The 23,994-nt window shown below is 40.9% G+C and overlaps 1 protein-coding gene across 6 annotated transcripts in view; it reads left to right on the forward strand.

The window, feature by feature from the left end:
- FNBP4 (formin binding protein 4) overlaps positions 1 to 23,591 on the forward strand; it is a 41,585-nt gene extending 17,994 nt beyond the window's left edge. For 2 of the 6 annotated variants that reach the window (XM_028111179.2, XM_028111180.2), the window contains exons 10-17: positions 258 to 362; positions 1,987 to 2,120; positions 3,107 to 3,294; positions 8,959 to 9,269; positions 9,398 to 9,542; positions 11,232 to 11,575; positions 18,475 to 18,632; positions 22,541 to 23,591. In XM_028111179.2, the coding sequence (XP_027966980.2) occupies positions 258 to 362; positions 1,987 to 2,120; positions 3,107 to 3,294; positions 8,959 to 9,269; positions 9,398 to 9,542; positions 11,232 to 11,575; positions 18,475 to 18,632; positions 22,541 to 22,631 (1,476 nt within the window). In that variant the 3' untranslated portion in view covers positions 22,632 to 23,591. Of the gene's footprint in view, positions 1 to 257; positions 363 to 1,986; positions 2,121 to 2,441; positions 3,295 to 8,958; positions 9,270 to 9,397; positions 9,543 to 11,231; positions 11,576 to 13,191; positions 13,323 to 18,474; positions 18,633 to 22,540 lie in introns of those variants that run through there. The other 4 variants (XM_088018000.1, XM_088018001.1, XR_015766678.1 and 1 more) reach the window with 3 other exon arrangements.
- The last annotated feature ends 403 nt before the right edge of the window (positions 23,592 to 23,994 follow it).

Here is a 23,994-nt window from a genome sequence, read left to right on the forward strand (position 1 = left end):
GTTGAATCCTGTGTTGTCTCAGAGTACATATGCATTTAATTTCTCTAGACTTGTCGTTATTTATCCCCTGTTATATGAATTAGTTTACTTAGAATCTTGTCTTCTCTACATAACTGTTTAGATGCAGCTGTTCAAGAAGGGCTGTTTCTAGGCAGACCCTTTTTTTTTTTTTTTAGCATATTTAAGAATAAATGAAAGATTTTAACATAATACAGAAAATATTGCTGATTCAATTTTATTTCTTCCTTGCATTACAGTTTCAGATTGGAGAACTGGCAAATACCCTGACAAGTAAATTTGAATTCCTAGGCATTAATAGACAGTCCATCTCCAACTTTCATGTGCTGCTCCTACAGACTGAGGTAATTTAGCCATTTTTGGTATAGTTGGTTTTTGAGTAAAATGCTGTATGTGTGAGGCATTTGTTTTACTTGGGTTTTGTTTTTTTTTTTTTTTGAGGCTTCATTTTGTTTATTTTTTGTTAACGTATAATGTATTAGTTTTATTTTTTAAAGATTTTATTTATTAGTGAGAGAGATCACGAGCAGGGAGGAGGGGCAGAGGGAGAAGCAGACTCCCTGCTGAGCATGGAGCCCGATGCGGGACTCGATTCCAGGACCCTGGACCCCGGGATCACGACCTGAGCCAAAGGCAGATACTTAACTGACTGAGCCACCCAGGCACCCTGTCTTATTTGTTTTGATGCTAAATTTAAATTTTTAACATTGGTGCATATTTGAACCACCAGCCCACGAAATAAAACTGTATTAGCTAAAACAAAATATAAATTATGAAGATAAATACTGAGATTCTGTGTGTGTTGATACCACCTTCAGTGGGCATATATTTTATTAAAAAAAAAATTTGGAGGGGGCACCTGGGTGGCTCAGTCAGTTAAGCATCTGACTCTTGATTTTGGCTCAGGTCATGAACTCAGGGTGGTGAGATTGAGACCCACATCAGGCTCAGCGTTCAGCATAAAGTCTGCTTGTCCCTCTCCCTTCTTCCACTTGTTGTCTCTCTCCTCCTCTCCCTGAAAGAAAGAAAGAGAGAGGAAGAGAGAAAGAAAGACAGGAAGAAAGAAAGAAAATCTTTCTTTTAAATGTAAGCTCTGTGCCCAACGTGGAGCTCAAACGCAAGGCCCTGTGATCAAGAGTTGCATGCCCCACGGGCTATGAATGGGCATATATTTTAATGTAGACCTGTTTTCTAACAAAATTCTATTGATAGTGATCAGATGAGGCCATGTAATGTTGAAAGACTTTGTAAGTGCTACAGGATTATAAATCTATTTAAGAAGTAAAGTTCTGAGGGCACCTGGGTGGCTTAGTTGGTTGGGCATCTGCCTTTGGCTCTGTGATCTCAGGGTCCTGGGATCGAGTCCTTCATTGGGCTCCCTGTTCCGCAGGAAGTCTGCTTCTTCCTCTGCACCTCTCCCTGCTTGTGCTCGCTTGCTCCCCCCTCACCCCCAAGTAAATGAATAGAATGTTTAAAAAAAAAAAGTTCTGAGTCCTATTTGTAACCTGCATAGTTTACAGCATGGCAGGTTACAATTGAGTAGGAATCTCCTGTAGGAAACTGACTTCCCTAAGGACCGAACCTTTGTTTTTGATGAAGAACATTACTGAACTGAATGAACTATCTACCAAGCGAAGGTAAAATTGCTAGGGAATTAATATAGTCCAAAAGGGAAAACAAAACTGCTGCTCATTTTCACAGGTACTGGAGAGTTGGCAGTATAAAGTACTGGAGTCCAGTCTAGTTTTTCAGAATTCTGCAGAGCAAACAAGATTTTTTATGAAATTAAAATGGGATTTCTTTTTTCTCTTTTCTTTCTTTTTTCGGGGGGGAGAGTCTACTCTCTTTTTGTGAGAATACCGTAATGGATACAGTAATACAGTATGGACCAGAAGATATGTTCCTTTTACTTCTCTTTCCTGACATAACAAGAAGTCTTTAACTTATTTCTCCATTTCTTGATTCTAGACTCGGATTGCAGACTGGAGGGAAGGGGCTCTTAATGGAAACTACCTTAAACGAAAGCTTCAGGATGCAGCAGAACAACTAAAACAGTATGAAATAAACGCCACTCCTAAAGGCTGGTCCTGCCACTGGGACAGGTACGCACTCTTCTCCCCTTTTCACCTTTCACCTTTGACATCTCAGACATGATTTGTGATCACCACCACCTGACGACATGACAGCCTGTCTGGAGACTGAGAGCAGCTGCGGTTAGCGGTGCTGGGCAGGCAAAGCACCGCAAGCACTTACAGAGTTTGGGCCAGCCACACGGAGAAACAAAAAGCAATGTTTAAAGTGTTCCATGTAACGGATTTTTTTCCAAGATGGACAAAGCTGGTTTTTACTCTCCAGAGTGTTGTTGCACGGAGTAGGGCGGGCTTGGGGGTTAAGCGCATGCGAGAGCTCTGTGCGCTTTACAGGACCTCTGGAAGCAACTACTCCTGATTAACCTCGGTGAAGTTAAGGAAAGCTTCGTGCCTGAAGATGTGAATGAAGAACAAGATTACTATCTTCTGCCAGCAGGTCAGATGAAAACATTTCTTTTTATATTTGGCTTTTCTTGATTTTTTTTTTCGTTATTTGAAATCTTTGCTCTTTTATTTTTCAGCTCCCAGAACCTCTCCCTCTCTTTAGCTTTCACTGTGTTTGATATCAAGAGTATGAAATGTGAATTCCACGGTCCAAGAGGGGAAGAGTCACCTTTCGCAAACTTCGTTGTTCTCTTCTTTGGAAGGGAAATTAGTGTTCTAGGAGATTGAGTCCCTCCGTTAATGAAACTTGAAACCCTGTTAAGCATTGGCAAAAAAAAAAAAAAAAGTGTGAGAGGTGTTTCCTAAGTCATCTGTTGGAATGAGAGGGCTAAGGGCTGTATTCACAGAGCTGCTGGCAGTGCAAATAGCTTTGAATTATCCTTGGTTCTTCATCCTCAATTGTCAAAGCTCTTTGTTGCCTTTGTGAATAGCAGTCCATTTAAGAAGAGGTTCGTCCCTGTGAGAGCAGACTGCTGTCCTGGGACAGGACCAAATGGAAGTGTCTTTGTAGGAGAATGGGTCTTAAAACCTGTGTTTTCTTTCTTGTAATTTAGGGATCATAGACGATATTTCTATGTAAACGAACAGTCGGGCGAGTCTCAGTGGGAGTTTCCAGATGGTGAGGAGGAGGAGGAAGAAAGCCAAGCACAAGAAAGTAGAGACGAGACTCTTCCTAAACAGACCTTGAAAGACAAAACTGGCACTGATTCAAATTCTACAGAGTCCTCTGAGAATTCCACAGGTGGGACAATTTACCCTGTACTAATTGGAGAGAAATAATTTTGGAGAAAAAAAGACTTGATATCCTAAAAGAAAATAATTCAAATCATAATATAAATTTCTAGTTAAAAAATAGTGGCTTGACATAAAATTGCAAGTTAATACTGAAGAAGACTTAAGGCAGTGACTGCTTGGAAATCAGCATACTATTAATATCAGACTTTGCTAAAACGTGAAATGATGAGCTAATATATTTTGATTTTAAAAGAGTGTCCCATAGGTGCTCCCATCTACTTGTTAGATGGGATGCTTCCCGATTCATGCATCATTTAATAAAGCCAATTAGATCTTAACAACAACAACATAAGGATTGTCCTGTAACCACTCTTATGCTACAGACAAAGCTGTGTATCCACTAACAAGAATGCAAATTAAAGTTAAGGAACTAGTAGCTGAATTGTCAATGTCTGTGTGGGGTGATAATAGGAGATTTTGTTCTGCCTTTCTACAGAAAACCTTGTTGATACTGCAGCCTCATTTTTCACCCCACTCGTCTTAAAGACGTATGGTTGCTACAAATTAAAATGTTTGGAAGAAATGGCATGAAACTATGACCATTATTTCAGAGAAGAGAATAATTGATGGGGTGGAAATTGCCAACAATACTCTAGTATAAAACAATCAGGATGGCTCTCAGCGTATTTAAAGTTTTCATAGAGGTCTTTAGTTGTATACATTTACAAAAAGGCTTTCATAGTTCCTCAGTTACTCTTGAGAATCTGAGAGCTTCTCTAAGAAGTGGTTTGATTTCCACATTATGGAAGATGCATTTTTCCCCCTCTAAATCCACCATTCTTGAAATAACAAAAATAAGTGAATAGTGAAGCATAGTCAAGACTATGATCAGCACCTGTTTTGATCTAAAAAAAACTGGTAGGTATTTGTTAAAACGATAGATAAAGCAAGAGCCTATGGTTTGTTTTTGTTTTTGTTTTTTTTAAAGATTTTATTTATTTGAGAGAGAGAGGAGAGATAGCACGAGAGGGAAGAGGGTCAGAGGGAGAAGCAGACTCCCTGCCGAGCAGGGAGCCTGATGCGGGACTCGATCCCGGGACTCCAGGATCATGACCTGAGCCGAAGGCAGTTGCTTAACCGACTGAGCCACCCAGGCGCCATAGGCTTTTTTTTTTTTTAAAGATTTTAGTTATCTATTCATGAGAGACAGAGGAGGAGAGAGAGAGAGAGAGAAGCAGAGGGAGAAGCAGGCTCCCAAGGAGCAGGGAGCCCGATGCGGGACTCGATCCCAGGACCCTGGGATCATGACCCGAGCCGAAGGCAGACGCTCAACCATCTGAGCCACCCAGGCGCCCCGCCATAGGCTTTTAAAAGAAAAAACCTTTGAAGATAAAGACATGGAATTTGTTGGTAATGTAGGAAGTGAGGAGCTGAATTTTTTTTTTGTCCTCTGCTTATCAAAAATGATACTTTGTATTCATTTGGCTCCCTGAACCAATCAAAAAGTTTTGATAATGTACCAAATGAAGGTGGTCATGTTGCCAAATGATTTGTTCATTTCTTAAATAGCCTAGGGATAATTATCAGATCACTGAATAAAAAACCATATTTGGCTGCAGTGATAATTTTGCACATAGTAAAAGGATGTTTTTATTCTATTTTATATTTCAGAAATATATTTTCTCAAGTTACAGGGTATTTTACTTGACATTTTCACGAAGAGATTTTCTTTTGATTTTTTTTTCCCCCCTCATCCTTTTGGTAGTAATGATAAATATATTTCATAAGTTGGTTTTATCATTTGTTTGCTTTTCAGTAGTTAGTGAACTGAAGAGGCTTGATGGTGGTTCTGGGAAGGAGGCTCCACCCTGGACCTGACCACTGTCTAATGTCCCTTGTATGTTACAGAGCTGAATATTCTAGAAATACCAACTCTTTAAGTGTTCTGTGAACACCTTAAAGTTATTTTTTCCGTTTGTTGATGACAAACACAGTTGGGTACCGTGTGGTAAAGGGTACCTGGCCACTGAGAGTTGTATGGTCTTGGGCAAGTCATTTCCCTCCTGGGTTTCATTACCTTTGAAATGAGAGAGTTGAACTAGATTCCTCAAAGGGAAGACTTGGAGACATTCCTGTCTGATTAAAACAAAACTAATTATGCTGTAGGAAAAAGCCACTGATAAACCTGCTTATATATTCTTTTTTTTTTTTTTAAGTGTATTTAATCTTTTTTTTTTTTAAGATTATTTATTTATTTATTTGACAGAGAGAGAGAGAGAGACAGCAAGAGAGGGAACACAAGCGGGGGGGTGTGGGAGAGGGAGAAGCAGACTCCCCGCCGAGCAGGGAGCCCGACGCGGGACTCGATCCCAGGACCCCGGGATCATGACCCTAGCCGAAGGCAGACGCTTAACGACTGAGCCACCCAGGCGCCCCTGCTTATATATTCTTAAGCCTCTTTAATGAGAGCCACTAAAACTTGATTTAAATAAAACCCAAATCTTGTACTAAGGTCTTTGGGATTTAAGAGTATTTCTGATCACTATTTTAAGCCTTTAAAGAAAGTTTATTTAATATATTCCATTTGTTATCTCAGCAATGGTTAATAACCATCTTTTAAAGACGAAAAGTTACTACATTGTGCGGAGCTGGGAAGTTTTCAAGTTCTGTTCATTTTTAATCCTTGTTCATTGTTCGAATTTAACATCATGTCTCTAAAGACAAGTGATATTTGAAGAACCTAATATGTCTGTCTTATTAGACTTTGTCACTTAGGTTAAATTTAGCTGCTTTTCAAAAGTCTGTGAAGCTATTTTTTGTATAGTAAGTTCTTGCTTTAAATTGCTAAACTGGCCTCTTGGTTCAAAAAAGTTTTCTCTTTGGAGGAATATAGGAAAACAGTAAAGGAAGCCTGCCTTCAAATAAAAACAAAAATGCATAGAAAAAATAGGTTCGTGAAGAGCTCAAAATTTGTGTCCCCACACTATTCTAAGCCTGTAGTTTTTTTTTTTTAAAGATTTTTATTTATTTATTTGAGAGAGAATGAAAGAGAGAGAGAGAGCATATGAGAGAGGGGAGGGTCAGAGGGAGAGGCAGACTCCCTGCCGAGCAGGGAGCCCGATGCGGGACTTGATCCCGGGACTCCAGGATCATGACCTGAGCCGAAGGCAGTGGCTTAACCGACTGAGCCACCCAGGCGCCCTAAGCCTGTAGTTTTCAAATTTATTAGCATATAATAAAAGCTGTGTTTACCTTTAATCTCTTGACTTCAGAATTAAATGTTGTCTTAAGTGGCAAAATAATACCACCAACGGGGTTATATTTAGAAACAAAGAGAAGCATAATAGGACATCCATGGATACTCAGAGATTTCTTAAGTTCTTTGTGTTTAAGCCAAAGGAGATAATTATCAGTATTAAGACACAGCTTTTGTGTTTTGAGCAAACTTAGTATGGAATTGAGATATTAACCAGAAATGCTTTTTTTTTTTTTTTTAAGTTTTCTTTCTTTCTTTTTTTAAAGATTTTATTTATTCATGAGAGACAGAGAGAGAGAGGCAGAGGGAGAAGCAGGCTCCCAAGGAGCAGGGAGCCTGGGACTCGATCCCAGGACTCTGGGATCATGACCTGAGCCAAAGGCAAATACTTAACCATCTGAGCCACCCTGGCGCCCCAGAAATGCTTCTTGTTTGCTGCTAAATTTATCAAGTCTAGTTTAGCTAGAATTCTGATTATCTTTGTTGGAAGTTGTAAACCACATTATTAACCTTGAACGTATATTTCCTTGAGTTGCTTTGCATAGCAGCACATCAGCATCATAAACATCTGTATTGCATTATGCTTCTAGATGAGATTATGTAAAATTCAACTTACTAATTTACCTACCAAATGTTGTTGAAAGTTTAGTAGAAGAAAGTTTGAGAAGTTATTAATTCTTGGTATTTATTACCTTAGTTCTGATGTAATCTTGATGTTCTATTATTATGTAATGAAGTAGACTGCTTGGTCATACCCAGACTTTATTCGTCTAAAAGTTAGTGTGTAAATTCATATTAGATATGACCAAATACAAAAGTTAAATGAGGCAGTTGAAGTCTTTTAGCTGGAAAACGGCATTCTTGTTTTCTGGTGAATATTTTTTCAGTGCTCTTTGCCTTTAATAAGCAATTTTTCAAAATAATTATAGTAACCATGTGAATGAATCCTCTTCTTAAAGTCTTTTACAGTAGTATATATCTGCTCCATAAAAACTAAAGCTATCCTAAAAGCCAAATGGTTTATGGTAGCTTTGGTTTTACCTTGTCGAGAACCAGTGTGGTGTCTTTTGAAGCAACCAAGGTAAACGGTTGTATCATTGTTGAGAGCCTTTTGTAATAGCACGCTTATTTAATCCACCACTTTTGACCATGAAATTTAATAGGTGGTTGCATTTGGATCTCTGCTCCATGAGAAGTGAGATTTATTCAACTGTAATTTCTAAAGGTCTTAGAGCCCTGGCATTTCACCAGGACTTCTTGGTAAAGTAGCACTAGACTAGGACTCAGACCTGGCCACCGAGAGCTGTATGGTCTTGGGCAAATCATTTCCCTCCTGGGTTTCATTGCCTTTGAAATGAGGGAGTTGAACTAGATGATTTCTCATGTCTCTTCTACTCCTAAATTCTGTGATTTTTAGGGAGAAAATTCCCTTCAGCATTCCTGGGATATATATCTAATAGTCCCATATATTGTGAAACTTCCCTTTTGACGATAAAGAGGGATGGGGAAGGCTACAAGTAAGTATACGCTCCTGTCTTCTCTAACCCTTGAAGCTTTTCCCAGGAGAGAAAGGACGGTAATCAACTGGGTTCTGCACAATTGGAGGAAAACTGATTCCGCAACCTTTTAGCTATAATTTCTTAACTCAGACTCCAGCATCAGTTCACATCCTCTGCATCTTCAAACACCTCTTCTGTGTGTGCCTTCATTATCATTGACCTTGAAGATTTGTTATTCTAAATTTCCCTTTTCCCATTACAGAAATAAAAAAATTACCTTCCTGATTTGTGTTGCTGTGATTTAGCAAATGTAATTTATACAAAGGTGCAGAGGAATGATAGAGTTGACAAGAGCACCTTGCAACTGGATTTTTAAAACGTAGTAACTCAAATTAATTAAAATAGGTAGAATTCGAAATAGGTGTGAATGAGTACTCTCTGGGTCCTCCCCAGTCAGTCATCTAGCTCACTAAAAAATAAAATAACTATGGAATCAGTATTGCAGATGCACATTATTCATTCCCCTCTTCTCTTTTGAAATAAAAAAGACCCACAGTGTTGCCTTCTAGTTGTGTGTTAAAACTGTGAATATTTGAAATAAAAAACTTCAGGTTCAAATGACCAAATTTCTCATTGAGTTGATGTGGTGTGCTTCATTTATTCATCCATAAATCTGGACCCAAAGAACAAGACTAGTATATAACATAGCTGGGGCAAGTGCTAACTGTGAGGTTCATAAATTCATCTTTCCATGGTAGTCATTTTTGAACTGAATTGCTTATTTCAATGACCTCAATGTAGAGTAGATGATGCCTGTGGGTCAGATTTTGTCTCACTAGTCACTTGAACATTGCTGTGAATGTAAGCCACAGAGTTTTTGTCTTGCCTTTTCTCTGACTCCTATTTGTTTTCATAGGTTCTCTTTGTAAAGAGTCCTTTTCTGGCCAAGTTTCTTCTTCATCGCTCATGCCACTTACTCCATTCTGGACCCTCCTTCAGTCAAATGTGCCTGTGCTTCAACCTCCATTACCTTTGGAAATGCCACCACCCCCACCTCCACCCCCAGAATCCCCTCCTCCCCCTCCCCCTCCCCCTCCTCCTGTAGAAGATGGTGAGATCCAGGAGGTAGAGATGGAGGATGAGGGAAGTGAGGAGCCTCCTGCCCCAGGAACAGAGGAGGATACTCCATTGAAACCCTTGACACAAACCACAGTTGTAACTAGCCAGGTGAGAAATACTGTTGGGGATTTTGAAGACTTTCTGGGGACTGGGGCATGATTTGACACTGTGTTTTATTTTAGAAGAGGATGTTTAATCAGGGCTTTCAGCCACTAACTAGATTCTCTGTGTTTCAGAGTTCAGTTGATTCTACCGTCTCTAGTTCTCCTTCCACTAAAGCGATAAAAAGAAAAGCTACAGAACTTAGTACTGCAGTAGTTCAGAGATCAGCTACCATTGGTAGTTCTCCGGTACTCTACAGCCAGTCAGCCCTAGCTACAGGTAAACACTGTGATTAAAATGTTTTCCTCAGTGTGTTACATCTTTGTTTTCAGAACTAGATTTCATAAAAGGCTTTTAGATGTCATGTAAAGGCTCTTCATTATTTTAAGTAGGTGCCACACCCAGTGTGGAGCCCAGTGTGGTTCTTCAGCTCGACAACCTTGAGATCAAGAGTCCAACACTTAACCACTGAGCTACCCAGGCGCCCCAAAAGCTTTTCATTTTAAAATACATGTTTCTTCCAGTTACTAAAAACTACTATGTATCCTTCCAAATTGTTTTCTGTGCACTTACATGATTTCAGTAATTTTAATGTTTAAGTACCTTAATGCTGGAGCGCCTGGCTAGCTTAGTAGAGCATACAGCTCTTGAACTCAGGATCATGAGTTTATTTATTTATTTATTTTTTAAGATTTTATTTATTTGTCAGAGAGAGAGCACAAGCAGGGGGAGCGGCAGGCAGAGAAGCAGGCTCCTCGCTGAGCAAGGAGCAGGATGCGGGACTCGATCCCAGGACCCTGGGATCATGACCTGAGCCGAAGGCAGATGCTTAACCAAATGATCCACCCACGTGTTCCAGGATCATGAATTTAAACCCCATGTTGGGTGTAGAGCTTACTTTAAAGAAATAGGGGAGAAAAAAAAAATACCTTATTGCTAAAGTATTCAGAAACGTTTTGCTCCCAGAAAATGTGTCTCTATCTATCTATCTGTCTGTCTGTCTGTCTATCTACACTTGAGGGTTTTATTTCTTAGATCCCGCGCAAACGAGAGAGAGCACAAGTGATGGGAGGGGCAGAGGGAGAAGCAGACACCCCGATGAGCAGGGAACCCAATGTGGGACTCCATCCCAGGACCCTGGGATCATGACCTCAGCCAAAGGATGCTTAACTGACTGAGCCACCCAGGCGCCCCTGTCTCTCTGTCTCTCTCCCTCTCTCTCTCCCTCTCTCTCTCTCTCTCTCTCTCTATCTATCTGTATATATATATATATTTTTTTTTTTTTAAGACTTTATTTTGACAGAGAAGAGACAGCGAGAGAGGGAACACAAGCAGGGGGGAGTGGGAGAGGAAGAAGCAGGCTTTCCGTGGAGCAGGGATCCTGATGTGGGGCTCGATCCCAGGACCCTGGGATCATGACCTGAGCCGAAGGCAGATGCCTAACGACTGAGCCACCCAGATGCCCCTATATATTTTTTTAAAGATTTATTTATTTAGAGTGGAGTGGGGAGTGAGAGAAATCCTCAGGCAGACTCCTTGCTGAGCGTGGAGCCCAGTGGAGGGCTCCATCTCACCATCCAGAGGTCATGACCTGAGTCAGACGTTTAACTGACTGAGCCACCCAGGTGCCCCGTGGCTGTATTTTTTGAGGAAAAGGTATACTGACATTTTGTAGGTGATCTAACCCCCATGTCTCTTTTCCGTCTTTTCCTTGTTTTTGCTTTGTCACAAGGTCCTTCTTTTTTTAAGGTTTTATTTATTTGACAGACACAGCAAGAGAGGGAACACAAGCAGGGGGAGTGGGAGAGGGAGAAGCAGGCTTCCCACCGAGCAGGGAGCCTGATGCGGGCTTGATCCCAGGACCCTGGGACTGTGACCTGAGCCGAAGGCAGATGCTTAACGACTGAGCCACCCAGGCGCCCCTTACAAGGTCCTTCTTAAAGTTTCATTTTATGTTTTCCATGTTAGGTCACCAAGCAGCAGGGATTGGACACCAGTCTGCAGGGATTGGACACCAGGCAATATCGGTTAGCCATCCAGCAACAGGAATGGGTCATCAAGCTAGAGGAATGAGCCTACAGTCAAATTACCTAGGACTGGCCTCAGCTCCTGCAATTATGAGCTATGCTGAATGTTCTGTCCCAATGACAGTGACTGCTCCCACATTGCAGCCAGTCCAGGCCCGAGGTGCTGTGCCTACCACTGCCATTATTGAACCACCACCACCACCTCCTCCTCCTCCTCCTCCACCACCACCACCAGTTCCCAAAATGGCACCACCTGAGAAGACCAAAAAAGGAAAGAAAGATAAGGTATAGTAAATCTGTCTAAGTTTCTATTTAAAAAATTTTTTTAGAGCGCCTGGGTGGTTCAGTCGGTTAAACATCTGTCTTTAGGTCACGATGTTAACCGACTGAGCCACCTAGGCGCCCCACAATTTTATTTTTTTTAATCCATTCTGGCAGTGTACGACTTTTAATTGGATAGTTTCATTTATATCAGTAAATTACTAAATTTATTATCAGTAATTACTAATAGGGATGGACTTACTGTTACCATTTTGTTACTTGTTTTATGTATATTTTAAAAGGCTTTTTTTGTTCTCATTTTTTCCCTTACTGCTGCCTTTTGTGTTGAATTTTTTCAGTGACACATTTTGATTCCCTTGTCACCTTCTATGCTTATTTCTTTCTGGTTACTGTGGGTATTGTATATAATGTGCTAAAGCTATAATAATCTGTTTTAAACTTTTACACACTCCATTGCAGACAAAAGCTATACAGCTGCACCCCACTCCATTATTGGTGTTATAAATTACATCTTTATATATTTTGTACCTATTAATATAGATTTATAATTATTTTTATGCTTTTGTCTTTTCAGTTTGTAGGAAGAGTAGAGTTACAAACCAAAATCATAATCGTACTGGTTTTTATATTTGTCCATGTATTTATCTTTATCAGAGAACTTACTTTATTTTATTTTTTTAAGATTTTTATTTATTTATTTATTTGAGAGAGAGAGAATGAGAGCACGAGAGGGAATAGGGTCAGAGGGAGAAGCAGACTCCCCGCCGAGCAGGGAGCCTGATGTGGGACTTGATCCTGGGACTCCAGGATCATGACCTGAGCCAAAGGCAGTCGCTCAACCAACTGAGCCACCCAGGCGCCCCAGAACTTTATATTTTTGTATGACAAGTTACTTTCTAGCATCTTTTCATTTCAACTTGAAGGACTCCACTCCCTTAAGTGTTTCTTATAAGGCAAGTCAGGCAGTAATGAACTCCGTCAGCTTTTGTTTATTTGGGAACATTTTAATTTTTTCCTCATTTCTGAAGGAAAATGTTGCCTGGTATAGCATTCTCAATTGGCTCTCTTATTTTTTCTTTTCTTTTAACTTTAACAACTTTAAATATATTATGCTATTGTCTTCTGGCCTACGCCATTTCTGCCAGAAATCCTCTGATAATCTTATTGAGGATCCCTTACATGACAAGTCACTTTTTTTTTCCTGCTTTGTAGATTCTCTTTGGCTTTTTTTTTTTTTTTTAAGATTTTATTTATTTGACAGAGAGAGACACAGAGAGGGAAGGGAACACAAGCAGGGGGAGTGGGAGAAGGAGAAGCAGGCTTCCCGCGGAGCAGGGAGCCCGATGCGGGGCTCAATCCCAGGACCCTGGGATCATGACCTGAGCCGAAGGCAGACGCTTAGCGACTGAGACACCCAGGCGCCCCCCTTTGGCTTTTGACAGGTTATGTCACAGTGTGGTCTTTTGATCCTACATGGAGTTTGTTAGGCCTCTTGGGTATGTATATCCATGTCTTCCTTAAATTTGGGAAGTTTTTGGCTATTATTTCTTTCTCTTTATTTTTAAAATTTTTTAAAAATATACATATATTTTTAAAGATTTTGTTTGTTTATTTGACAGAGAACACAGCAGGGAGGTGGAGAGGGAGAAGCAGTCTGCCCTGAGCAGGGAGCCTGATGCAGGGCTCGATCCCGGGACCCTGGGATCATGACCTGAGCTGAAGGCAGACGCTTAACGACTGACTTACCCAGGTGCGACCCCCCCCACCCTTTTTGAAGTAGTCTCCACACCCAGCTTGGAGCCCAGAGCAGGACTTGAACTCATGACCCTGAGATCAAGACCTGAGATGATATCAAGAGTTAGACACTTGAGTGACTGAGCCACCTAGGCACCCCATGGCCGTTCTTAAAATAAGCTCTGCTCTTTTCTTTCCATCCTCCTGGGACTCCCATAATGCATATATTGGGCCACTTAATGGTGTATTATAAGTCACTTACACCCTGTTCACTTTGCTTCATTCTTTTTCCTCTGTATACTCAATAATTTCAAATGACCTACCATGAATTTTACTGATCCTTTCTTCTGCCTATCAGTCTGCTCTTGAACTAATGAGTTTTTCAGTTCACATTTTTCAACTTCAGAATTTCTGTCTGGTTTGGATTTTTTTCTATCTCTTTGTTAATCTCATCTTGTTCATGTATAATTTTCCTGATTTTCTTTAGTTCTTTGCTGATATTTTCCTTGAGCACATTTAAGACAACTGTTTTAGGGGCTCCTGGGTGGCTCAGTCAGTTAAGCGTCTGCCATCAGCTCAGGTCATGCTCCCAGGGTTCTGGGATGGAGCCCCACACTGGGCTCCCTGCTCGGCGAAAAGCCTGCTTCTCCCTCTCCCACTCCCCCTGCTTGTGTTCCTGCTCTTGCTATCTCTGTCTAATAAATAAATAAAATCTTTTTTTTTTTCTTTTTAAAGACAACTGTTTTGAAGTCTTTAGGATGTCTTCAGCATGTGTTTATGGTTGGTTTCTAGAGATTTTTTTTTTGTCCTTTGAATGGGTGTGTTTCCCAGTTTCTTTGTGTATTTTGTTTTTTCTTTGTTGAAAATTAGGCATTTGAGAAAACAACTTTCTCTCCTGGTCTTTGCAGCCGGGCTGTATTTGTAGAAAGAGCTTCATTAATGAGCCCCGCATGAAGGCTCAGGATCTTTACTTTGGCTTTTTCTGGGCATTTGTATTCCTTGGATTTGTGCTTTTCTTTTTTTCCCATTCCCCTGTATACATTTAATTTTAATTTTCCTGAGTCTTACGCCTGTTTTTCTCCTAGGAGCCTTACATGCTGTATAGTATTCCTCTGCCCGTAATCTCTTGCTCCCAGTTATCCACATGACTGCAGTTTCCCTATGGTTTTCACATGCCACAGTGCCTTCCATTGCCTTTCATGGTTTCCAACCTGAGATCCAAAACATACTGCCATTCCTGCTTGAGCTCCAAGTTAGGCAGTATACAGAAACCAGTCCTTCAGGCAGCCACAGACAGGGTGGAACATGTCACCCTTTTCCTTCCCTCCTGAAGGAGGGAACTGAGAATTGGCTGTTTCACCCCAGCCACGTGGGAGAGGGTGGTGCAAGGGCAAGCAGACATGCCACAGAATTTCTTGCTGTTTTGAGTGGGGCTGCTATTTCTTACTACTTTTTTTCCCAAGATTTTATTTTTACATAATCTACACCGACTTTGGGGCTCAGACTTAGAACTCCGAGATCAAAAGTCTCATCCTCTATCTACTGAGCCACGCCCCAAGTGTGGCTTCTTGATTGAGTGTTCTCTTGGTTGCTGTAGCTCTTCAGCTCATTTCCAGAGTTCCCATAAAGTCATTTTAGTCAAGTCTGTATTCACAATAATGTTTCTGTGAGGAAACAGGGCCTGGAGCTTCATAGTCTGCCATCATTCTGACGTCATGTCACACTCATGGGCACTTTTGAATGTCTTGATCACCCACAAAAGCTTTTCTCCTCTGTGTTAGCACTTCATCTTTTGCCTCAACTGTAATCTTTTGGCCTGGGGGTCAGCAGGGCAAATTCATTTGCCTTACCGTGTTTCAAGGAATCTTCTTGAATGGATTATGCATTCACACCAAATAGACAGTGTTTCCAGGTTAAACCACTTGTCCAAGTTGATACCATGATTTCAGAAATTATCTGGAAATGAAGCGAATATCGTAGAAGTCAATAATAACAAGAAAAAAAAAACAAGATAATGTGTAAAGTAGACTAATGTGAAGCTGTATACCAAAGTATACACAGTTCTCTTGAGTTAAAATACTGTTTACCTTCTCCATTTCTTTACTTTGTCCACCAGTCCCAATACTTGTTCTTTACACAGTTAAATGTTAGGACAGCCAATTCGTGGGAATCATTTCTTTTCAAAGCCTTCCTTGACCTTTTCTTCCAACCTGCCAGAGATAATTCCTTCCTCCTCTTTTCATGCAGTAAGTAATTTTTTAGCTAGTCATGCTTTTATGGTCTTATAGTTTGGAAAATCCAGAATTCTAACTTGGTAATATACCATTTTTACATACTTGATGTTAAAACAAATGATGGCCTATCTCTGTGTTGTATACAGGCCATTTCAAAAGAATATAAAATAGGGGTGCCTGAGTGGTTCAGTCACTTGTGTCTGACTCTGTTTCAGCTCAGGTCATGATCTCAGTGTCATGAGATCGAGCCCTACATGGGGCTTCGTGCTCTGCTTGGGATTCTTCCTCCTCTCCCTCTCCCCCTCCCCCCATGCATGTGCTCTTTCTCTCTCTCTAAAATAAATATAGGGGTGCCTAGGTGGCTCAGTCAGTTAAGCATCTGCCTTCGGCTCAGGTCATGATCCCAGGGTCCTGGGATCAAGCCCCGCATTGGGCTCCCTACTCCTCGGGAAGCTTGCTTCTCCCTCTCCCACTCCCTCTGCTTGTGTTCCTGCTCTCGCTGTGTCTCTGTCAAATAAACGAATAGAATCTTTTAAAAAATTGTTTAAAAAAATAATAAATAAAATCTTTAAAAAAAAATAGGGGCACCTGGGTGGCTCAGTTGGTTAAGCGTCCAACTCTTAATCTCAGCTCAGGTCTTGCTCAGGGTTATGAGTTCAAGCCCCACATTGGGCTCCATGCCCAGCATGGAGCCTACTTAAAAAAGAAGGGGGGCCTGGGTGGCTTAGTTGGTTAAGCCTCCGACTCTTGATTTCGGCTCAGGTCATGATCTCAGGGTCATGAGTTCAAGCCCTGCCTTGGGCTCTGCCCTCAGCGTGGAGTCTGCTTGTCCCTCTCCCTCTGCTCCTTCCCCCACACCACACACTATCTCTAAAATAAATAAATAAAATCTTTTAAAAAAATAAAAATAAAAATAAAAAGATTTTATTTATTTGACAGAGAGAGACAGAGAGGGAACACAAGCAGGGGAAGTGGGAGAGGGAGAAGCAGGCTTCCCGCGGAGTAGGGAGCCCGATGCAGGGCTTGATCCCAGGACCCTGGGATCATGACCTGAGCCGAAGGCAGATGCTTAACTGACTGAGCCACCCAGGCGCCCCGATAAAATCTTTTTTTAAAAAAAATATAAAATAGTATACTTAATGCCTCATGTTCAGGAATACTTGAAATACGTGTTTTCAGTCTTTTTGCTGAAGAGTTTTGTGTGCAGCTTACTAGAAAATAAACTAGAAAATAAGTCCTAACCATTCAGTTTTTATTCATCTGACTGCAGTGTTCCCCTATGAAAACGTGCATAACAGCCAGTGCAACTCTATATCCATGGTTTTGAATGTGATTGGCAATAAATAACTTCTAAAGCATAACTAATTTTCCCATGACTGATAGGAATCAAATGTGATAAGATTTTTTTCACAAATCCCGATAGAAGTCAAAATGAAACCACAGTGACTACCCAGACCTTTTTTTTTTTTAATGACATTTGCCAATGTTCAGTGTAAGGTTATACCTCAGTGAGCCCTCTGTGCACGTGTGACCATTATTACTTCATGTTACTTTTTATTCAGTTGGTTCCATGCTAAGCCAGAATGGTCTGTTTTAGAGCTTGCTGGAAGGCTGTGTATGCAGTGTGTGAGGCTGTACCACAGGTGAAATGACAGACTAGGTCGTGGGAAGGTGTGTGGAGCTAAAGGTGTAAGCACAACAGAAGGGCCCTTGTTTCCCCAGAAAGTTAAGAACTCTGAATTAAGTCAAAGTAGGGTATCGAGTTAGGGAGATAAGTAAGTAACAGAAGAAAGACTAAAAATATGAAACTTGTTTTCTCAGATTTTTGAAGGCTTAAGAATGTCTCACGTGCAGGCAGGAAGAACAGGTTGGGCCCCTGTACCCAGTCCACCGTGAGCACAGCTGCAGTTAATCACACCTGACCACTCGCGTGCCTGCTTGTCGTGCTTATGGTGTGTGGCGTGGTCAGGTCTTCAAACACAGTTCTGCTCTTCAAAATACAGGGATGAAATATTTTTAACGCATACAATTTGTCAGGCGTTCTCCTTAGAAGCTTGGGATAGTGAGTCAGACAAATCCTGTTTTTGTGGAGATTCCCTTCTGGAGAGCTGGACAAGAAGGGGGAATGGGGAGACAAATAGGCAAGTATGTTGCATGTTTGGTGCTTTAAAAAAAAAAATGAGACAAAACAAGCAGTGTTAGAGGACAAAAAGTGGTCTTTGGGAGGTGGTGCTGTTTCAGATAGGTTGGTCTAGCAAAGAGGCTAGAGTGCCTTTGGACAGAGGCCTGAGGGTAATAACAGAGCAAACCATGTTGGACATACATAATTCTACTTTTCTAAGTATCACCAGCATTTTTTTTTTTACTATGAAAGTACATATTATAGATAATTTAGAAAATGAAGAGGAGCCAAAAGAACAAAAATAAAATCTCCTCTTAGAACTAATTTTACTAATATTTTGATGTCTATCTCCTTGCGTTTTTTTATATTTTGTTGCCATTGACTATGTTGCTCTTTACAGAAAAGCTGGCCATTTATTTCTCAGCTCTATTTTTCACTTGATGTGAACACGGCATCTATTTAAAATTTGCCAAAGGCAACACTGTAATTCTGAGCTGAGCTAAGGGCAACAGTTTTGAATTCCATAGAATAATGAGGCAAAAGGAAATTTTTCTGACCCGATTTAATAAAAATATGTTTAAAGTTTTAGATTTTTTTTTTCTCTTTTACAGTTTTTAGATTTTCAGCCACGCATTAGGTGTATAGTTGGTAGAAATTTTTGGCAGGAACTTATATTTATTTTCTGTGTTTCTGTCCCTTTGATTTTAAAGTCCCCTTATTCCTTAGACCTAAGAAGGGATCTCGATCTTACGTGGCTTTCATTTCCATATTTTATGTATTATCTTCTTTCTGACCTTTAACCTTTGCTCTAGACAAAGAAAAGTAAAACCAAAATGCCATCTCTGGTAAAGAAGTGGCAGAGTATCCAGCGTGAGTTAGATGAAGAGGAGAACTCTAGTTCCAGTGAAGAGGACCGGGAATCAACCGCACAGAAGCGAATCGAAGAGTGGAAGCAGCAGCAGCTGGTCAGGTACAGAGACCACAGATGAGTGGGTTGTGCTGGTGGCTTCAGACCACTCGTCATAGTCTTTGTTTTTGTTTTTGTTTTTTTAAAGATTTTATTTATTTTATTTGAGAGAGAATGAGAGAGAGAGCACATGAGAGGGGGGAGGGTCAGAGGGAGAAGCAGACTCCCTGCTGAGCAGGGAGCCCGATGTGGGACTCGATCCTGGAACTCCAGGATCATGACCTGAGCCGAAGGCAGTCGCTTAACCAACTGAGCCACCTAGGCAGGCACCCTCGTCATAGTCTTTGAATCACAATCCTTAAATGTTTGGTATTTTTTTTACAAACCTATCTAAAGGTTTATAACTCACAGTAATGTTTATTTTCCTGTAAAAATTATGATTTATCCTTTTTCAAAATTAGTAATACCAGAGTTTTAACACTTTATCCTACGAATTATTTCTCTTAAGCAAAGGAGTGTCTTTAACTCTGAGCATACCAGGAAAAACAGATGTCCCTTTTACCATGTAGATCCAATAGACCCTTTTATAACTTTTTAAAAAATTATTTTACAGTAATTTACAGAAGTTAAAAGGAGGGCAGCTGGCTCAGTCCGTGGAGAATGGGACTCTTGATCTTGGGGTTGTGAGTTCACGTTGCGTTGCGGAGCTTACTTAAAAAGGGAGGGGGAGAAAACTCCATTAGAGATTCTGCTAAGAATTTAAACATAGCTAACTCAAATATTTTTCTTTATTTTCCTGGTTTTGAAGGTATATAGAGTAAACTCTGAGCAACATACTCACAAGTAGTGCTACTGTATTTCACATCTGTCTCAGATAGGTTCTAGCTTATCATTACTTCTGGTTCTCACACTTGCAACATCAATGAAAACATTTGGGAGAGGATCACCATCTTTTGTTTCAAAATTCAAAACATTTTTATTTTTAGATATATAAATACCAGTTGGAATGGTCATTGTAAGGAATTTTTTTGTTTCTAAAATGTCCATTTCTCCAGTTACTACATACATACCTGCTTTTAGCGTTTGTCTACCTCAGAACCCTATGAAATAAATTGTAGCATACAGCATCGTAAAACCTGGAAGATTCCTATCATGTGTCATTTTAGGGAAATGAGATAGTCCTCGTTCTCATTACAAAATAATTGGGTGATGATGTTCCTTTTTTTTATTTTTTAAAATTTTATTTAGATAGAGACACAGAGAGAGAGGGAACACAAGCAGGGGGACTGGGAGAGGGAGAAGCAGGCTTTTCACGGAGCAGGGAGCCCGATGTGGGGCTTAATCCCAGGACCCTAGGATCATGACCTGAGCCGAAGGCAGACGCCCAGTGACAGAGCCACCCAGGCACCCCTAAAGGCTTTTTTTTTTTTTTTAAAGATTTATTTATTAGAGAAGAGCACAAGCAGGGGAGCGGGAGGAAGAGGGAGAAGCAGGCTTCCCGCTGAGCAAGGAGCCCAATGCAAGGCTCGATCCCAGGACCTGGGATCATGACCCGGGCTGAAGGCAGCCACTTAACCAACTGAGCCACCCAGGCGCCCTGATGTTGTTCCTTTTTAATTCTTAGAAATACACTCTTCCAGGGCGCCTGGGTGGGTCCGTCGTTAAGTGTCTGCCTTCGGCTCGGGTCATGATCCCAGGGTCCTGGAATCGAGCCCCGCATCGGGCTCCCTGCTCAGCGGGAAGCCTGCTTCTCTCTTTCCCTCTCCCCCTGCTTGTGTTCCTTCTCTCACTGTCTCTATCTCTGTCAAATAAATAAGTAAAATAGGGGGACGGACTAGAGCAGCATCAGTCTCGCTGCACATGGGAACCACTAAAGGATCTTTAAAAGATGCTTGGACTCCGTCCTCCCCCAATTCTGATTTAATGGTTTTAGGTTATGGCCTGGGCATTAGAATTTTTAAAGCTGTCATGTGCAGTGAAGCCTGAGAAGCACTGGACTGGAGAACCACAGACTTGAGCCTGACAGTTTGGGAAATGTGTTGCAGTGCTTTGTCAGGGGGGCTAATTAGCTTTGGTATTAAGAAGAAAGAGGTGAGGGGCGCCTGGGTGACTCAGTTGTTAAGCGTCTGCCTTCGGCTCAGGTCATGATCCCAGGGTCCTGAGATCGAGCCCCGCATCGGGCTCCCTGCTCAGCGGGAAGCCTGCTTCTCCCTCTCCCACTCCCCCTGCTTGTGTTCCCTCTCTCCCTGTATTTCTGTCAAATAAATAAATAAAATCTTTAATTAAAAAAAATACATACTCTTCACTCATCAATCTCAAATTTGAGAAAATTCTTCTAGGATATGGTCCTCTTAATACCCATAGTCTGAAATTTTACTTACCCAATAAGTTTTACCATCATAATTAGAATGTACAATGCCACTGTTTGTCTGTTTGCATTTATCTTTTGGCTTGTCTAATATTTGTGGGGTGGGGGCACCTGGCTGGCTCAGTTGCTATAGCATGCAACTCTTGATGTTGGAGTTGTGAGTTCAAGCCATAGAGCTTACTTAAAAAATAGTAATAATAATATTGGAATGGGAGGGGACTATGAAGATGTTGTCTCCAGACTTTTTAACTACCTTGAAAGGTTGTATACTCTTTATTTGGGGCAGCACAATAAGAAAACGGAGGGGTGGGGCGCCTGGGTGGCTCAGTCGTTAAGCGTCTGCCTTCAGCTCAGGTCATGATCCCAGGGTCCTGGGATCGAGCCCCACATCGGGCTCCCTGCTCCACAGGAAGCCTGCTTCTCCCTCTCCCACTCCCCCTGCTTGTGTTCCCTCTCTTGCTGTCTCTCTCTGTCAAATAAATAAATAAATAAATAAATAACTGAGGGGTACTATTAGTGACAGTTTATTGCACTTTTGCCTCATCCTTGTAGGTGATTCCATTATTTGGTTTTCTTATTATTTTTTGTCTTTTTTAGTATTGCTGGGAATTGAGTAATGATTGATTCCTATAATGAAATAGCAAACCATTTCAAGATGATAGGTGGGGAATCACAAAGATTCTGTAATTAGATTATTTTAGATTTATAAAAGGGTCCAATGCATCCATTCTAGTTATTGTAAGATAGAATCTGAGCTTAATCTATCTTGAAAATAATTGAGGGGCACCTGGGTGGCTCAGCTGGTTAAGCCACTGCCTCCTGATCAGGTCATGATCCTGGAGTCCTGGGATCGAGTCCTACATCGGGCTCCCTGCTCAGCAGGGAGTCTGCTTCTCCCTCTGACCCTCTTCCCTCTCGTGCTCTCTCTCTCTCATTCTCTCTCTCCCAAATAAATAAAATCTTTAAAAAAATGATAATTGAATAAGCCATGAGGTATCAGTCCTTACAAATAGAACTGTTCAAAAGAGAATTTCAAAAATCAAAGCTTCCTGACAGTAAGTTGAGGGTTAAAATATATCTTTCCTAAAGAATTAGAACTCTTCGGGACCAAGATAAACTTTCACAAGACTTGTCGTATTCCTGGAACACCTGGGTGGTTCAGTGGGTTAAGCGTCTGCCTTCGGCTCAGGTCATGATCTCAGGGTCCTGGGATGGAGCCCTGTGTCGCGTTGGGCTCTCTGATCAGCGGGGAGCTTTCTTCTCCCTCTCCGTCTGCTGCTCTCCCTGCTGTGCTCTCTGTCACTATTTGTCTCTCTCAAATAAATAAATTAAAAAAAAAAAAGAATTGTATTCCTTCAGTGTGGCTTTAATGGTTACAGGAGATAGATAAAAGAAAATATGCATTTACGTGTTCATACAACTGTAGAGAGAGCATGTGTGTCTTTGATGCGTCAGAATTAAATTTGATGAGTATATTGGTAGTTGAGAAACTTTGAAGTACATTCATGAACAAAGATCAGAGTTTCAGGGTCAGGTACTGGTTTTTGTGAACCGTTTCCTCCTTTTTCTTCCCAGTGAAGTAATCTGTATGTTGTTTTCACAGTGGCATGGCAGAGAGGAATGCTAATTTTGAAGCACTTCCTGAGGATTGGCGAGCAAGACTGAAGAGGAGGAAAATGGCTCCAAACACATAGTTTTGTGGGGGGTTGGGGGGTTTTTTATTACTGATTTTTTTCTTCTTTGCATTCAGTTCAGAGTCTTCACCAGTTTTACTGTTGTCAATAAACTATAAATGTTATGAGGGAGAGCATATGAATTTCCTGGGCAAAAGCATACACGTACAGAGTTTTCACATTTGTGAAATGTAATTTTTCTGTTTTGCTGAAGGATGAGGTTGACCGAATGCTTTTACATGGCTGCCTTTATTCTCACACTGGCAAACTCAACGTATCAGGTACATTAACCTCATTGATCTGGAACGTGTGATTCAGGAGTATGATACCTCGGCAGAGGACTCACTGACAAAAAGTGAAGGATTTTCTGTCTCATAGAGGCTCACCTAGTTCCTAGTGCTGCTCTCATTAACTTCTACTCCAGAACAAGTGCAATTAAGAAGGCAGCTCTGTATTGTTTCGCTTAACTGGGACTATCGGAATCTCTGACCTCTTCAGCCTGCCATCCCTCAAGTGCTGAGGTATAGTGAGGCGTTTCCCTTGTGCTGACAGACAGCCACACACTCTGGAGAGCTCTTTCTCACACCTTCTAGAACCGGTAGCTCAGTCATTTCACACACTAGTGGCGGATTCAAATTTCCGTACAGGCAGCGGCAGGTGATCCTATCTTTAAGTTTGAGGATTTCCCTTCATCTATGTGGCAGGAAATACAACAAGAGCCACTGTATGTATTAATGTGTCTCCATTGTCTTAACCTTGTTCCAAAATTCAGCTCCCTTTTATGTGAATGTACTCTCCATAAAATTCCAGTATTTAAAAAGCAGTTTACTGTTCTGTACTTTCTATTGTATCACAATCAGGTAAAAGTCACTTTAAACTGAAGAAATGGCAAATTGTGTTTTAAAGCTGTTTGTATTTCTCCAGTTTCTGGCCTTGTAAATTTGTATATATGCTCTAATAAAGCTTTTTTTATACTTCTGATTGGTTATCCTTTTACTCTTCTAAGGCTGTTATTTCATGATTGTGTCATCAAGACTTGTTTTAAGGCCAGTCTTGTTTTTTCTTACCATATACAGCATAAGGCATGTGTAAACATTGAAGAACAGCTCTCAGGAAAAAGAAGAGCAGCAGTGGGGGTGAGTGTGGGGGTGGGGACAGGGTGAGAAAACAGGTTTCCAGCACCAGAAGGTTCTATGACTTAAATTTTGGAGCTTGTACTCTATAATATTAGCTAATGTTTGACCTAAAATCCTGGAAATGATGTAATGTGGTTTTGAAGATAGCTTTTTTCTCTGATTATAAAGGTAATCTCTACCTTGGTTCCATTCATAGAAAGCTAACCAAAGATAACAATAGTTTGAATTTTATTTAATCTATTTATATG

This window comes from Eumetopias jubatus, unplaced genomic scaffold (assembly GCF_037043125.1).
Source record: "Eumetopias jubatus isolate StellerSeaLion01/CBP00866 unplaced genomic scaffold, mEumJub1_p1.0 scaffold_13, whole genome shotgun sequence".
Taxonomy (NCBI): Eukaryota; Metazoa; Chordata; class Mammalia; order Carnivora; family Otariidae; genus Eumetopias; species Eumetopias jubatus.